The following is a 17,994-nucleotide window of genomic DNA, read 5'->3' on the forward strand; positions in this document are numbered from 1 at the left end:
TACGTATCTTGAAATGCCGTACTATGCAGAGGGAAATAAAAAACATCTTATACTAGTAAACAGCGTCACCTAGCAAGAATATTGAAAAATGCTTCAAACAAAAATTGTTTATGATTTAATTCTAAACAAATTTTGTTTGAAAAAATTTTCTATGCGACCTTTAATTAGCGAGATAACCTCAAAAAATGTCAATTCTATATCAGTATACAGCGCCACCTTGTGGAAATATTAAAAGTTTGATTTGAAAAAACGATTTTAAAATGTATTCTAAGTAAGTATTATATGAAACATTTTTCGAAAAACACAAAAATACGTATCTTGAAATGCCGTACTATGCAGAGGGAAATAAGAAAAATCTTATACTAGTAAACAGCGCCACCTAGCAAAAATTTTGAAAAATGTTTCAAACAAAAATTGTTTATGATTTGATTCTAAACAAATATTGTTTGAAAAATTTTTTTATACAACCTTTAATTAGTGAGATAACCTCAAAAAATGTCAATTCTATATCAGTATACAGCGCCACCTTGTGGAAATATTAAAAGTTTGATTTGAAAAAACGATTTTAAAATGTATTCTAAGTAAGTATTATATGAAACATTTTTCGAAAAACACAAAAATACGTATCTTGAAATGCCGTACTATGCAGAGGGAAATAAAAAACATCTTATACTAGTAAACAGCGCTACCTAGCAAGAATTTTGAAAAATGTTTCAAACGAAAATTGTTTATGATTTAATTCTAAACAAATATTGTTTGAAAAATTTTTTTATACAACTTTTAATTAGTGAGATAACCTCAAAAAATGTCAATTCTATATCAGTATACGGCGCCACCTTGTGGAAATATTAAAAGTTTGATTTGAAAAAACGATTTTAAAATGTATTCTAAGTATTATATGAAACATTTTTCGAAAAACACAAAAATACGTATCTTGAAATGCCGTACTACGCAGAGGGAAATAAAAAAACATCTTATACTAGTAAACAGCGTCACCTAGCAAGAATTTTGAAAAATGTTTCAAACGAAAATTGTTTATGATTTGATTCTAAACAAATATTGTTTGAAAAATTTTTTTATACAACCTTTAATTAGTGAGATAACCTCAAAAAATGTCAATTCTATATCAGTATACAGCGCCACCTTGTGGAAATATTAAAAGTTTGTTTTGAAAACACCATTTTAAAATGTATTCTAAGTAAATATTATATGAAACATTTTTTGAAACACACAAAACTACGTATCTTGAGATGCCGTACTATGCAGAGGGAAATAAAAAAACATCTTATACTAGTAAACAGCGTCACCTAGCAAGAATTTTGAAAAATGTTTCAAACGAAAATTATTCCTAATTAAATTCTAAACAAATATTAGTTGAAAAAGTTTTTGATACGACCAAAATTTATTATCCTAACTTCACATTATTTATTACCTGTCAAAACTGACAGTTGTTTATTTTGTTGATTTTTTTGTAATAATTTTTTTATAATTATTTTTATTATTTTTTTAGTATTATTTCGGGCTAAAAATGGATAAACTTTACGTTATTGAATCAGGTTACTTTCCAGCTTCTAAACAAACCTATAAGGGCGATTTAAATTTTGCAAATCAACGCAGCGGAGAAGGCGAACAAATTTGGCAGTGCAAATCGTTCGAACGATACCAGGGCGATTTCTTTCAAGATTCATTACACGGTTATGGCACTTACACTTGGTTACAAGAAAATAAAAACGATTTTTTGGTCGAAGGAACATTTCACGGAAGTTTTATTCACGGATATTCATCCATAGCGTATTCGAACGAATCGTATTTCGAGGGTTTAATTAGAAGAAATAAACGTTTTGGACCTGGCGTTTTATCTTATTTAAATGGAAATCAAGATGTGGGGTTGTGGAATGGAGATCGACTTTCTAGGATTTGTTACACCATTTTTCCTGAGTATTTACCAATTTTAGCTTATTCAGGTGAGGGTAAGAAGAAATTATTAAAGTTTAAAACGTTAATTACGCTTTGTGAGGAAGATTTTGAATCGAAAGATGTTGCAATAGAGATTTTAAAGAAATTAGGGGCCCCAAAAGATGTTTTAAGGTTATCTAACCAACTTTATAACCCTTTTGTGAGGAATATAAAGAGTTTGTTATTTGATAAGAAGCTTTATGATGCCCAAATTTATGATGGTTCCTTAAATAGTGGACAAACGGAGGAGAAATTATCTCAAGTTTTTGATTATTTACTCGAAAATGGGGGTGATTTGGAAAAAATTCCTGAGGGGAGTCGTTTAAGTTTTATGGAGTCGAAAATAATTGATGAAAACCCCGATTTGATTCAAAACGTTAATTTCGATTTAATTAAAAACCTTCTTGATGCTTTCTTTGAAGAATTTAATCTTCTTTTAGCTCATCCAAGCGGGGAGCGGAATTTAATTTTGATTAAGCAAAATATTTTAAGAAAACTCCCCGAAAAATACAAAAACGACTCAATCCCGCCGTTATCAAGCAGAGTTTTAGCTTGGAATAACTCGCAAGAATCGATCGAAATGTTAAAGTACACATATCGTAACCTTAATTTAGAAAAAAATGTTTCATTTAACGTTCGAAGTTTATTAATCGGCGATCGATTAAAGTTTGGACCACCTGGAGATTACGAGATGTGTTGTATTCGCTTCCTTCAAGAAGCTTCAAATGGGAATGATCAATTAGCTGCGAGATTATTAACTGAAAAAAATGTTAATCCGGATGTTTCAGATTCAAAGGGAAACGTCGCTGCAATCTTTGCTTCAGCTAAAGATAAATGGGGAGTCCTAAAAATGTTGTGCAACTTTGGGGCCGACTTAGACAAAGTTAATGATGATGGATTATCAGCTCTATCAATGTGTATCTTAAGATACGTAGCGTATAAAAAAGATATAGTCGATTGGGAGAGAGCTTTTCTAAATGATACCACCAAAGAAAATGTTGAGAATGATAATAAGTGGAGATTTAAAGATTCTTCGGTTGATTTAAAAGCGATGTTGGATGAAAACGATGTTTTAGAGGTTCCTTGTGATGATGTGAAAGGATTTCAAGGCGAATACGAATTAATTGCGGATCAGAATCAAAGATATTTATTCTCAACGGAAATAAAACTACCCCCAGTTAAAAAAATTAAGTTCGACAAAAAAGTCTCTCACAAAAAAAGTAAATCAAGTAAATCAGCCAAAACGAATCAATCAAGAAAAAGTAGCCAATTAAAAATAAACACATTAAAGCGAAATAAATCAATAATAAAAAGCGAAACAAAAATACAAAAAGTTGATTCAAAGCAATTATTAAAAGAAGAAAACTTAAACACAATCTTAACGACGATTAAAACCCTTTTAGAACTCGGTTGTGACCCGAATTTTTGTCAAGTTCCACTCCCTTCGGTATTAATCGCCGTTTATAGTGATTGCCAAGAAATTGTTGATGTTTTGATTGAATATAACGCAGATTTAAACGTCTTTTCACCTACCGATGGATTAACACCACTTCACCTTTTGTGTTGTCTCCCATTTTCAACGTCCAACACTGAAATGTTTGAAACCATCTTAAAATCGGGGGCTAATCCGAATCAAAAAGCGTCCCCGAGTCATTGGCTAAAAGAAAAATTGAAATTATTAGGAAAAATTCGTCCTGACCCATCTATTATTGATAAAGGAAAAAATCCTTCTCATATTCTCTCGATGCGTTACGATTTCGAATGGGATTTAAATGACTATCAATTAAAAATGTTTCAATTTTTATTGGAATTTAAATTGGATTTGAATGAAGTGTATCTTGGGCATACCCCGTTTTCAATTGCTATTTTAAGGGGGAATGTAAAGCTTATAAAATGGTTTGTTGAATCGAATTTGATCGATCCTTATGGTGTTTTTGGGGAAAATATGGGTTCGGCTTTAACGATTTTAATTTTGAAAAGATATAATTTGATTCTTCCTTTGGAGGTGGCCCAAGAAGTTTATGATGTTTTAATTGGGTTCAATTTTAATCCTTTGGTATGAATTTGTATTATTTTTCATTTTTGTCAATGTCAATCGAAATGAACATAACCTCACAAAAATTTCAATATCAAAAGATTTTAAATAAATTTGTTTTTGGGTTTAATTGAAAAATTTTTCAATATAAAATCCTAAAACTTTAATCAAATTTATAGTTTGAGTGTTAGTTGTCCAATTGGAAATATCATTTCTAAGGTTTAAATGTCATATGTCAAATTGGAAATGCCATTTTCAAAGTAGAAATGTCATTTTCATACTATAAGTGTCATCTGTCAACTTAGAACTGTAGCATGTCAAACTAAAAACGTCACTTCTACTCTTTAAATAATATATGGTACGTTGAAAATACCATTTTCAAAGTAGAAATGTCATTTTTATACTTTGAATGTCATCTGTCAAGTTAGAACTGTAGCAGATCAAACTAGAAATATCATTTTTATACTTTAAATATCATATGTTAAGCCAGAACTGCCGTATGACAAGCTAAAAATGTAATTTCTCAGGTTTAAATGTCATATGTCAAATTGGAAATGCCATTTTCAAAGTAGAAATGTCATTTTCATACTATAAGTGTCATCTGTCAACTTAGAACTGTAACATGTCAAACTAAAAACGTCACTTCTACTCTTTAAATAATATATGGTACGTTGAAAATACCATTTTCAAAGTAGAAATGTCATTTTTATACTTTGGATGTCATCTCTCAAGTCAGAACTGCCGTATGACAAGCTAAAAATGTCATTTCTCAAGTTTAAATGTCATATGTCAAATTGGAAATGCCATTTTCAAAGTAGAAATGTCATTTTCATACTATAAGTGTCATCTGTCAACTTAGAACTGTAGCATGTCAAACTAAAAACGTCACTTCTACTCTTTAAATAATATATGGTACGTTGAAAATACCAATTTCAAAGTAGAAATGTCATTTTTATACTTTGAATGTCATCTCTCAAGTCAGAACTGCCGTATGACAAGCTAAAAATGTCATTTCTCAAGTTTAAATGTCATATGTCAAATTAGAAATGCCATTTTCAAAGTAGAAATGTCATTTTTATACTATAAATGTCATCTGTCAAGTTAGAACTGTAGCAGGTCAAATTAGAAATGTCATTTTTATACTTTAAATGTCATATGTTAATCCAGAACTGTCGTATGACAAGCTAAAAATGTAATTTCTCAGGTTTAAATGTCATATGTCAAATTGGAAATGCCATTTTCAAAGTAGAAATGTCATTTTCATACTATAAGTGTCATCTGTCAACTTAGAACTGTAGCATATCAAACTAAAAATGTCATTTCAACTCTTTAAATAATATATGGTAAGTTGAAAATACCATCTTCAAAGTAGAAATGTCATTTTTATACTTTGAATATCATCTGTCAAGTCAGAACTGCCGTATGACAAGCTAAAAATGTCATTTCTCAAGTTTAAATGTCATATGTCAAATTAGAAATGCCATTTTCAAAGTAGAAATGTCATTTTCATACTATAAGTGTCATCTGTCAACTTAGAACTGTAGCATGTCAAACTAAAAATGTCATTTGTACTCTTTAAATAATATATGGTAAGTTGAAAATACCATTTTCAAAGTAGAAATGTCATTTTTATACTATGAATGTCATCTGTCAAGTCAGAACTGCCGTATGACAAGCTAAAAATGTCATTTCTCAAGTTTAAATGTCATATGTCAAATTAGAAATGCCATTTTCAAAGTAGATATGTCATTTTTATACTATAAATGTCATCTGTCAAGTTAGAACTGTAGCAGGTCAAACTAGAAATGTCATTTTTATACTTTAAATGTCATATGTTAAGTCAAAACTGCCGTATGACAAGCTAAAAATGTAATTTCTCAAGTTTAAATGTCATATGTCAAATTGGAAATGCCATTTTCAAAGTAGAAATGTCATTTTCATACTATAAGTGTCATCTGTCAACTTAGAACTGTAGCATGTCAAACTAAAAATGTCATTTCTACTCTTTAAATAATAAAATGCCATTTTCAAAGTAGAAATGTCATTTATATACTATAAATGTCATCTGTCAAGTTAGAACTGTAGCAGGTCAAACTAGAAATGTCATTTTTATACTTTAAATGTCATATGTTAAGTCAAAACTGCCGTATGACAAGCTAAAAATGTAATTTCTCAAGTTTAAATGTCATATGTCAAATTGGAAATGCCATTTTCAAAGTAGAAATATCATTTTCATACTATAAGTGTCATCTGTCAACTTAGAACTGTAGCATGTCAAACTAAAAATGTCATTTCTACTCTTTAAATAATAAAATGCCATTTTCAAAGTAGAAATGTCATTTATATACTATAAATGTCATCTGTCAAGTTAGAACTGTAGCAGGTCAAACTAGAAATGTCATTTTTATACTTTAAATGTCATATGTTAAGTCAAAACTGCCGTATGACAAGCTAAAAATGTAATTTCTCAAGTTTAAATGTCATATGTCAAATTAGAAATGCCATTTTCAAAGTAGATATGTCATTTTTATACTATAAATGTCATCTGTCAAGTTAGAACTGTAGCAGGTCAAACTAGAAATGTCATTTTTATACTTTAAATGTCATATGTTAAGTCAAAACTGCCGTATGACAAGCTAAAAATGTAATTTCTCAAGTTTAAATGTCATATGTCAAATTGGAAATGCCATTTTCAAAGTAGAAATGTCATTTTCATACTATAAGTGTCATCTGTCAACTTAGAACTGTAGCATGTCAAACTAAAAATGTCATTTCTACTCTTTAAATAATAAAATGCCATTTTCAAAGTAGAAATGTCATTTATATACTATAAATGTCATCTGTCAAGTTAGAACTGTAGCAGGTCAAACTAGAAATGTCATTTTTATACTTTAAATGTCATATGTTAAGCCAGAACTGCCGTATGACAAGCTAAAAATGTAATTTCTCAGGTTTAAATGTCATATGTCAAATTGGAAATGCCATTTTCAAAGTAGGAATGTCATTTTCATACTATAAGTGTCATCTGTCAACTTAGAACTGTAGCATGTCAAACTAAAAATGTCATTTCTACTCTTTAAATAGTAAAATGCCATTTTCAAAGTAGAAATGTCATTTTTATACTATAAATGTCATCTGTCAAGTTAGAACTGTAGCAGGTCAAACTAGAAATGTCATTTTTATACTTTAAATGTCATATGTTAATCCAGAACTGCTGTATGACAAGCTAAAAATGTAGTTTCTCAGGTTTAAATGTCATATGTCAAATTGGAAATGCCATTTTCAAAGTAGAAATGTCATTTTCATACTATAAGTGTCATCTGTCAACTTAGAACTGTAGCATGTCAAACTAAAAATGTCACTTCTACTCTTTAAATAATATATGGTACGTTGAAAATACCATTTTCAAAGTAGAAATGTCATTTTTATACTTTGAATGTCATCTCTCAAGTCAGAACTGCCGTATGACAAGCTAGAAATGTCTTTTCTCAAGTTTAAATGTCATATGTCAAATTAGAAATGCCATTTTTAAAGTAGAAATGTCTTTCATACTATAAGTGTCATCTGTTAACTTAGAACTGTAGCATGTCAAACTAAAAATGTCATTTCTACTCTTTAAATAATATATGGTAAGTTGAAAATACCAATTTCAAAGTAGAAATGTCATTTTTATACTATGAATGTCATCTGTCAAGTCAGAACTGCCGTATGACAAGCTAAAAATGTCATTTCTCAAGTTTAAATGTCATATGTCAAATTGGAAATGCCATTTTCAAAGTAAAAATGTCATTTTCATACTATAAGTGTCATCTGTCAAGTTAGAACTGTAGCATGTCAAACTAGAAATGTCATTTTTATACTTTAAATGTCATATGTTAATCCAGAACTGCCGTATGACAAGCTAAAAATGTAATTTCTCAGGTTTAAATGTCATATGTCAAATTGGAAATGCCATTTTCGAAGTAGAAATGTCATTTTCATACTATAAGTGTCATCTGTCAACTTAGAACTGTAGCATGTCAAACTAAAAATGTCATTTCTACTCTTTAAATAATAAAATGCCATTTTCAAAGTAGAAATGTCATTTTTATACTATAAATGTCATCTGTCAAGTTAGAACTGTAGCAGGTCAAACTAGAAATGTCATTTTTATACTTTAAATGTCATATGTTAAGCCAGAACTGCCGTCTGACAAGCTAAAAATGTAATTTCTCAGGTTTAAATGTCATATGTCAAATTGGAAATGCCATTTTCAAAGTAGAAATGTCATTTTCATACTATAAGTGTCATCTGTCAACTTAGAACTGTAACATGTCAAACTAAAAATGTCACTTCTACTCTTTAAATAATATATGGTACGTTGAAAATACCATTTTCAAAGTAGAAATGTCATTTTTATACTTTGAATGTCATCTCTCAAGTCAGAACTGCCGTATGACAAGCTAAAAATGTCATTTCTCAAGTTTAAATGTCATATGTCAAATTGGAAATGCCATTTTCAAAGTAGAAATGTCATTTTCATACTATAAGTGTCATCTGTCAACTTAGAACTGTAACATGTCAAACTAAAAACGTCACTTCTACTCTTTAAATAATATATGGTACGTTGAAAATACCATTTTCAAAGTAGAAATGTCATTTTTATACTTTGGATGTCATCTCTCAAGTCAGAACTGCCGTATGACAAGCTAAAAATGTCATTTCTCAAGTTTAAATGTCATATGTCAAATTGGAAATGCCATTTTCAAAGTAGAAATGTCATTTTCATACTATAAGTGTCATCTGTCAACTTAGAACTGTAGCATGTCAAACTAAAAACGTCACTTCTACTCTTTAAATAATATATGGTACGTTGAAAATACCAATTTCAAAGTAGAAATGTCATTTTTATACTTTGAATGTCATCTCTCAAGTCAGAACTGCCGTATGACAAGCTAAAAATGTCATTTCTCAAGTTTAAATGTCATATGTCAAATTGGAAATGCCATTTTCAAAGTAGAAATGTCATTTTCATACTATAAGTGTCATCTGTCAACTTAGAACTGTAGCATGTCAAACTAAAAACGTCACTTCTACTCTTTAAATAATATATGGTAAGTTGAAAATACCATTTTCAAAGTAGAAATGTCATTTTTATACTTTGAATGTCATCTGTCAAGTTAGAACTGTAGCAGATCAAACTAGAAATATCATTTTTATACTTTAAATATCATATGTTAAGCCAGAACTGCCGTATGACAAGCTAAAAATGTAATTTCTCAGGTTTAAATGTCATATGTCAAATTGGAAATGCCATTTTCAAAGTAGAAATGTCATTTTCATACTATAAGTGTCATCTGTCAACTTAGAACTGTAACATGTCAAACTAAAAACGTCACTTCTACTCTTTAAATAATATATGGTACGTTGAAAATACCATTTTCAAAGTAGAAATGTCATTTTTATACTTTGGATGTCATCTCTCAAGTCAGAACTGCCGTATGACAAGCTAAAAATGTCATTTCTCAAGTTTAAATGTCATATGTCAAATTGGAAATGCCATTTTCAAAGTAGAAATGTCATTTTCATACTATAAGTGTCATCTGTCAACTTAGAACTGTAGCATGTCGAACTAAAAATGTCATTTCTACTCTTTAAATAATATATGGTAAGTTGAAAATACCAATTTCAAAGTAGAAATGTCATTTTTATACTTTGAATGTCATCTCTCAAGTCAGAACTGCCGTATGACAAGCTAAAAATGTCATTTCTCAAGTTTAAATGTCATATGTCAAATTGGAAATGCCATTTTCAAAGTAGAAATGTCATTTTCATACTATAAGTGTCATCTGTCAACTTAGAACTGTAGCATGTCAAACTAAAAACGTCACTTCTACTCTTTAAATAATATATGGTACGTTGAAAATACCAATTTCAAAGTAGAAATGTCATTTTTATACTTTGAATGTCATCTCTCAAGTCAGAACTGCCGTATGACAAGCTAAAAATGTCATTTCTCAAGTTTAAATGTCATATGTCAAATTGGAAATGCCATTTTCAAAGTAGAAATGTCATTTTCATACTATAAGTGTCATCTGTCAACTTAGAACTGTAGCATGTCGAACTAAAAATGTCATTTCTACTCTTTAAATAATATATGGTAAGTTGAAAATACCAATTTCAAAGTAGAAATGTCATTTTTATACTTTGAATGTCATCTCTCAAGTCAGAACTGCCGTATGACAAGCTAAAAATGTCATTTCTCAAGTTTAAATGTCATATGTCAAATTGGAAATGCCATTTTCAAAGTAGAAATGTCATTTTCATACTATAAGTGTCATCTGTCAACTTAGAACTGTAGCATGTCGAACTAAAAATGTCATTTCTACTCTTTAAATAATATATGGTAAGTTGAAAATACCAATTTCAAAGTAGAAATGTCATTTTTATACCATGAATGTCATCTGTCAAGTCAGAACTGCCGTATGACAAGCTAAAAATGTCATTTCTCAAGTTTAAATGTCATATGTCAAATTAGAAATGCCATTTTCAAAGTAGAAATGTCATTTTTATACTATAAATGTCATCTGTCAAGTTAGAACTGTAGCAGGTCAAACTAGAAATGTCATTTTTATACTTTAAATGTCATATGTTAATCCAGAACTGTCGTATGACAAGCTAAAAATGTAATTTTTCAGGTTTAAATGTCATATGTCAAATTGGAAATGCCATTTTCAAAGTAGAAATGTCATTTTCATACTATAAGTGTCATCTGTCAACTTAGAACTGTAGCATATCAAACTAAAAATGTCATTTCAACTCTTTAAATAATATATGGTAAGTTGAAAATACCATCTTCAAAGTAGAAATGTCATTTTTATACTTTGAATATCATCTGTCAAGCCAGAACTGCCGTATGACAAGCTAAAAATGTCATTTCTCAAGTTTAAATGTCATATGTCAAATTGGAAATGCCATTTTCAAAGTAGAAATGTCATTTTCATACTATAAGTGTCATCTGTCAACTTAGAACTGTAGCATGTCGAACTAAAAATGTCATTTCTACTCTTTAAATAATATATGGTAAGTTGAAAATACCAATTTCAAAGTAGAAATGTCATTTTTATACCATGAATGTCATCTGTCAAGTCAGAACTGCCGTATGACAAGCTAAAAATGTCATTTCTCAAGTTTAAATGTCATATGTCAAATTAGAAATGCCATTTTCAAAGTAGAAATGTCATTTTTATACTATAAATGTCATCTGTCAAGTTAGAACTGTAGCAGGTCAAACTAGAAATGTCATTTTTATACTTTAAATGTCATATGTTAATCCAGAACTGTCGTATGACAAGCTAAAAATATAATTTCTCAGGTTCAAATGTCATATGTCAAATTGGAAATGCCATTTTCAAAGTAGAAATGTCATTTTCATACTATAAGTGTCATCTGTCAACTTAGAACTGTAGCATGTCGAACTAAAAATGTCATTTCTACTCTTTAAATAATATATGGTAAGTTGAAAATACCAATTTCAAAGTAGAAATGTCATTTTTATACCATGAATGTCATCTGTCAAGTCAGAACTGCCGTATGACAAGCTAAAAATGTCATTTCTCAAGTTTAAATGTCATATGTCAAATTAGAAATGCCATTTTCAAAGTAGAAATGTCATTTTTATACTATAAATGTCATCTGTCAAGTTAGAACTGTAGCAGGTCAAACTAGAAATGTCATTTTTATACTTTAAATGTCATATGTTAATCCAGAACTGTCGTATGACAAGCTAAAAATGTAATTTCTCAGGTTTAAATGTCATATGTCAAATTGGAAATGCCATTTTCAAAGTAGAAATGTTATTTTCATACTATAAGTGTCATCTGTCAACTTAGAACTGCAGCATGTCAAACTAAAAATGTCATTTCAACTCTTTAAATAATATATGGTAAGTTGAAAATACCATTTTCAAAGTAGAAATGTCATGTTTATACTTTGAATATCATCTGTCAAGCCAGAACTGCCGTATGACAAGCTAAAAATGTCATTTCTCAAGTTTAAATGTCATATGTCAAATTGGAAATGCCATTTTCAAAGTAGAAATGTCATTTCCATACTATAAGTGTCATCTGTCAACTTAGAACTGTAGCATGTCGAACTAAAAATGTCATTTCTACTCTTTAAATAATATATGGTAAGTTGAAAATACCAATTTCAAAGTAGAAATGTCATTTTTATACTATGAATGTCATCTGTCAAGTCAGAACTGCCGTATGACAAGGTAAAAATGTCATTTCTCAAGTTTAAATGTCATATGTCAAATTAGAAATGCCATTTTCAAAGTAGAAATGTCATTTTTATACTATAAATGTCATCTGTCAAGTTAGAACTGTAGCAGGTCAAACTAGAAATGTCATTTTTATACTTTAAATGTCATATGTTAATCCAGAACTGTCGTATGACAAGCTAAAAATGTAATTTCTCAGGTTTAAATGTCATATGTCAAATTGGAAATGCCATTTTCAAAGTAGAAATGTCATTTTCATACTATAAGTGTCATCTGTCAACTTAGAACTGTAGCATGTCAAACTAAAAATGTCATTTCAACTCTTTAAATAATATATGGTAAGTTGAAAATACCATCTTCAAAGTAGAAATGTCATTTTTATACTTTGAATATCATCTGTCAAGTCAGAACTGCCGTATGACAAGCTAAAAATGTCATTTCTCAAGTTTAAATGTCATATGTCAAATTAGAAATGCCATTTTCAAAGTAGAAATGTCATTTTCATACTATAAGTGTCATCTGTCAAGTCAGAACTGTAGCATGTCAAACTAAAAACGTCACTTCTACTCTTTAAATAATATATGGTACGTTGAAAATACCATTTTCAAAGTAGAAATGTCATTTTTATACTTTGAATGTTTATACTATGAATGTCATCTGTCAAGTCAGAACTGCCGTATGACAAGCTAAAAATGTCATTTCTCAAGTTTAAATGTCATATGTCAAATTAGAAATGCCATTTTCAAAGTAGAAATGTCATTTTTATACTATAAATGTCATCTGTCAAGTTAGAACTGTAGCAGGTCAAACTAGAAATGTCATTTTTATACTTTAAATGTCATATGTTAAGTCAGAACTGCCGTATGACAAGCTAAAAATGTAATTTCTCAGGTTTAAATGTCATATGTCAAACTGGAAATGCCATTTTCAAAGTAGAAATGTCATTTTTATACTATAAATGTCATCTGTCAAGTTAGAACTGTAGCAGGTCAAACTAGAAATGTCATTTTTATACTTTAAATGTCATATGTTAAGTCAGAACTGCCGTATGACAAGCTAAAAATGTATAATCTCAGGTTTAAATGTCATATGTCAAACTGGAAATGCCATTTTCAAAGTAGAAATGTCATTTTTATACTATAAATGTCATCTGTCAAGTTAGAACTATAGCAGGTCAAACTAAAAATGTCATATTTATACTTTAAATGTCATATGTTAAGTCAGAACTGCCGTATGACAAGCTAAAAATGTAATTTCTCAGGTTTAAATGTCATATGTCAAACTGGAAATGCCATTTTCAAAGTAGAAATGTCATTTTTATACTATAAATGTCATCTGTCAAGTTAGAACTATAGCAGGTCAAACTAAAAATGTCATTTTTATACTTTAAATGTCATATGTTAAGTCAGAACTGCCGTATGACAAGCTAAAAATGTAATTTCTCAGGTTTAAATGTCATATGTCAAATTGAAAATGCCATTTTCAAAGTAGAAATGTCATTTTTATAATATTTAAATAATTTAAATAATTTATTAAGTTTAATTTTATTTTAGTTTAGTTTTATTTTTTAAGTTTAAATAATATATGGTAAGTTGAAAATGCTATTTTCAAAGTAAAAATGTCATTTTTATACTATAAATGTCATTTGTCAATTCAGAATATCTCTATGACAAGCTATAAATGTCATTTTTAAGGTTTAAATGTCATATGTCAAATTCTAAATTCCATTTTCAAAGTGGAAATGTCATTTTTATACTGTAAATGTCTTCTGTCAAGTCACAATTGTTGTATGTCAAGCTATAAATGTCATTCCTAGGCTTGAAATGTCATATGTCAAATTGAAAATTCCATTTTCAAAGTGGAAATGTCATTTTTATACTATAAATGTCATCTGTCAAGTCAGAACTTCTCTAGGACAAGCTATAAATGTCATTTTTAAGGTTTCAATGTCACATGTTAAAATGGAAGTGTCATTTTTAAAGTAGAAATGTCATTTTTATACTGTAATGTCTTCTGTCAAGTCACAATTGTTGTATGTCAAGCTATAAATGTCACTCCTAGGCTTTAAATGTCATATGTCAAATTGGAAATTCCATTTTCAAAGTAGAAATGTCATTTTTATACTATAAATGTCATCTGTCAAGTCAGAACTTCTCTATGACAAGCTATAAATATCATTTTTAAGGTTTAAATGGGGTATGTGACATTGGGAATACCATTTGCAACGTAGAAATGTCATTTTTATACTGTAAATGTCTTCTGTCAAGTCACAATTGTTGTATGTCAAGCTATAAATGTCATTCCTAGGGTTTAAATGTCATATGTTAAATTGGCAATGCCATTTTCAAAGTAGAAATGTCATTTTTATACTATAAATGTCATCTGCCAAGTTAGAACTTCTGTATGACAAGCTATAAATGTCATTTTTAAGGTTTAAATGTCATATGTCAAATTGAAAATGCCATTTTCAAAGTAGAAATGTCATTTTTATACTATAAATGTCATCTGTCAAGTCAGAACTTCTCTATGACAAGCTATAACTGTCATTTTTAAGGTTTAAATGTCATATGTCAAAATGGAAGTGTCATTTTTAAAGTAGAAATGTCATTTCTATACTGTAATGTCTTCTGTCAAGTCACAATTGTTGTATGTCAAGCTATAAATGTCACTCCTAGGCTTTAAATGTCATATGTCAAATTGGAAATTCCATTTTCAAAGTAGAAATGTCATTTTTATACTATAAATGTCATCTGTCAAGTCAGAACTTCTCTATGACACGCTATAAACATCATTTTTAAGGTTTAAATGTGGTATGTGACATTGGGAATACCATTTGCAACGTAGAAATGTAATTTTTATACTATAAATGTCATCTGTCAAGTCAGAACTTCTCTATGACACGCTATAAACATCATTTTTAAGGTTTAAATGTGGTATGTGACATTGGGAATACCATTTGCAACGTAGAAATGTCATTTTTATACTGTAAATGTCTTCTGTCAAGTCACAATTGTTGTATGTCAAGCTATAAATGTCATTCCTAGGGTTTAAATGTCATATGTTAAATTGGCAATTCCATCTTCAAAGTAGAAATGTCATTTTTAAACTATAAATGTCATTTGTTAAGTCAGAACTTCTATGACAAGCCATAAATGTCATTTTTGAGGTTCAAATGTCATATGTCAAATTGGAAATGCCATTTTCAAAGTAGAAATGTCATTTTTATACTATAAGTGTCATCTGTCAAGTCAGAACTTCTCTATGACAAGTTATAAATGTCATTTTTAAGGTTTAAATGTTATATGTGACATTTGGAATACCATTTTCAAAGTAGAAATGTCATTTTTATACTGTAATGTCTTCTGTCAAATCACAATTGTTGTATGTCAAGCTATAAATGTCATTCCTAGGCTTTAAATGTCATGTGAAATTGGAAATTCCATTTTCAAAGTAGAAATGTCATTTTTATACTATAAATGTCATCTGTTAAGTCAGAACTTCTATGACAAGCTATAAATGTCATTTTTAAGGTTCAAATGTCATATGTCAAATTGGAAATTCCATTTTTAAAGTAGAAATGTCATTTTTATACTATAAATGTCATCTGTCAAGTCAGAACTGACGTATGACAAGCTGTAAATGTCATTTTTAAGGTTTAAATGTCATCTGTCAAATTAGAAATGAAATGATGAAGTAATAATTAATTACTAAATTAAATTAACAATTAGTTCAAGGTCAATTGAATGTCAATAGGAAAAAATAAACATAACGTCACAAAAATTTTAATAAGTATAAAAATGTATTTTGGAGTTATTCAATGACTCTTTGATAAACAAAATTAAGAGTTTTCGAGAAAATTGATTTTTTAAATCGTTATGTTATTAGAATTGTCAAAACGTTTCATAATTAGGGATTTATTGCTCTTTGGAATAAAAAACCCTAGTTGATGGAAATTAATAAATGAAGAAGTTATAATAATACATACTGCAGGAATCGATAGAGGATTTCTTATTATTTGGATATTTAAAACTGACCATGCTACATAAACAGTTAATCACTAAAATTTATTTAAAATTTTATTTTGTGAGGTTATGTTAATCTAGCTCCTCTGACATTGACATAAATTGTAAAATATATGCAACCCAAATAGCATAGTGGCATAAAAAGTTGCATTTAAAAATAAATTTAATTAAAAACATTTTCTTTGCAGGTAAATATTTTAAATAAAGGCAATGTTATTGAGTTTATGGAAGAAGAATATAAAGTTATAGGTGATGAGAAGAAAGAGATGAAGAAGAAAGGTAAAAAGGTAAAAGGGAAAGCTAAAAAATCGAAAAAAGGAAAAAAAAATCCTGTTGATGAATTAAAAAAATATCTTCTCCTCAAAACGAAAGAAATGTTACAAAGAAACATCGTAGCGAAAGCTTTCTTACATTTACGAATTTTTATTATATTAATTAAAAACGAAACGACCGATATAATGAAAACGTTAATACAATTTTTCAGTTTAAAAACGATTCAAAAATGCCTTCAGTTACTCATCCAACGAGGAATCATCGAATATAACAAATTAAATATCATGGTTATTTATAAATTTTTAAATTTACTGAACGATTTTTTAAAGAAAAAAGATAAACATATCTCAACTGGTGACATATTCTACGGACTTTATTGGAAAATAATAGAAAATCAAAAAAATTCTAATCTAATCGAACCGGAAATCGATACAAACGAAGAAATTTACAAAGTTTGTTTTTATTGTTGCAAAAAATCGAATAAAAAACTCATAATTTGCCCAATGTGCGGATTGGTTTACTTTTGTTCACAAGAATGTAACAAATTAAGTAACAAAAAATCAACGATTCATAACTGCAATTATCTATATTATGACAAAGAAAGATTTAAGATGAACGAATCCTCAAAGTTTGAAAACGCATACAAAGAATCGAACCAACTCCAAGAAGCCTTAAACAAAGCCTATGGAGATATTTATAACAATTTAATGGGTAAATTTGGATCACTTCGAATTTACAATCTATTAAAACTTTCGAAGTGTGACGATTTATCACGAATTGATTATCTTATAAAATCGTGTGGGTTTATTCGAAACTTTGTGGAAGAAAAACTTGAAATTGTTGCAAGTGATGAGAAAGAACTCATAGAGACGCTTGGAGACGCTTTAGAGGCTCAAAACATTTTAAAAGAGATTAGGAGGAAGAAAAAGTCCACATCTAAATTGAGTGTACGTAGCAGATCAAACGCTAGTTTAAAGAAAAGAATTAAGAAAAAGTCACAATCTAAATTGAGTATTCGAAGTAGATCAAACGTTAGTTTAAAGAAAAGTAAGAAAAAGTCACAATCTAAATTGAGTATTCGAAGTAAATCAAACGTTAGTTTAAAGAAAAGTAAGAAAAAGTCACAATCTAAATTGAGTGTACGAAGTAAATCAAACGTTAGTTTAAAGAAAACAAAATAATAAAAGTTAAAGAAGTAAATATTGTAGTTTAATTTTTATCTGATTTTGGTAATAAATTAAAAGTTTAACTAAAACTTTACTTCATTAATAACGATGTAACAAGACAAATTTAAAATAATTTGTTTATTAATAAAATTAATAAGAATTGAGGTGAAGTTGAACGCAAACGTCACTGTCAAAATTGATTGGATTGTCATTGTCAATTCAAATCACATTTACTACGATATTATTTAAGAAACACTTAAATTTCTTGTAAATCTTAAT

The 17,994-nt window shown here is 28.8% G+C and overlaps 2 protein-coding genes across 3 annotated transcripts in view; one reads left to right on the forward strand and one right to left on the reverse strand.

Moving 5' to 3' along the window:
- LOC111418432 (tRNA (uracil-5-)-methyltransferase homolog A) overlaps window positions 1-17,994 on the reverse strand; it is a 39,937-nt gene that overhangs the window by 10,909 nt on the left and 11,034 nt on the right. The window lies entirely within an intron of this gene.
- Window positions 1,441-17,749, forward strand: LOC111418433 (ankyrin repeat and MYND domain-containing protein 1-like). The gene is made up of 2 exons (XM_071196054.1): window positions 1,441-4,012; window positions 16,465-17,749. Exons 1-2 carry the CDS (start codon window positions 1,529-1,531, stop codon window positions 17,728-17,730), a joined length of 3,750 nt encoding a protein of 1,249 aa, XP_071052155.1. The 5' UTR covers window positions 1,441-1,528; the 3' UTR covers window positions 17,731-17,749.

This window comes from Onthophagus taurus, chromosome 5, assembly GCF_036711975.1.
Source record: "Onthophagus taurus isolate NC chromosome 5, IU_Otau_3.0, whole genome shotgun sequence".
NCBI lineage: Eukaryota > Metazoa > Arthropoda > Insecta > Coleoptera > Scarabaeidae > Onthophagus > Onthophagus taurus.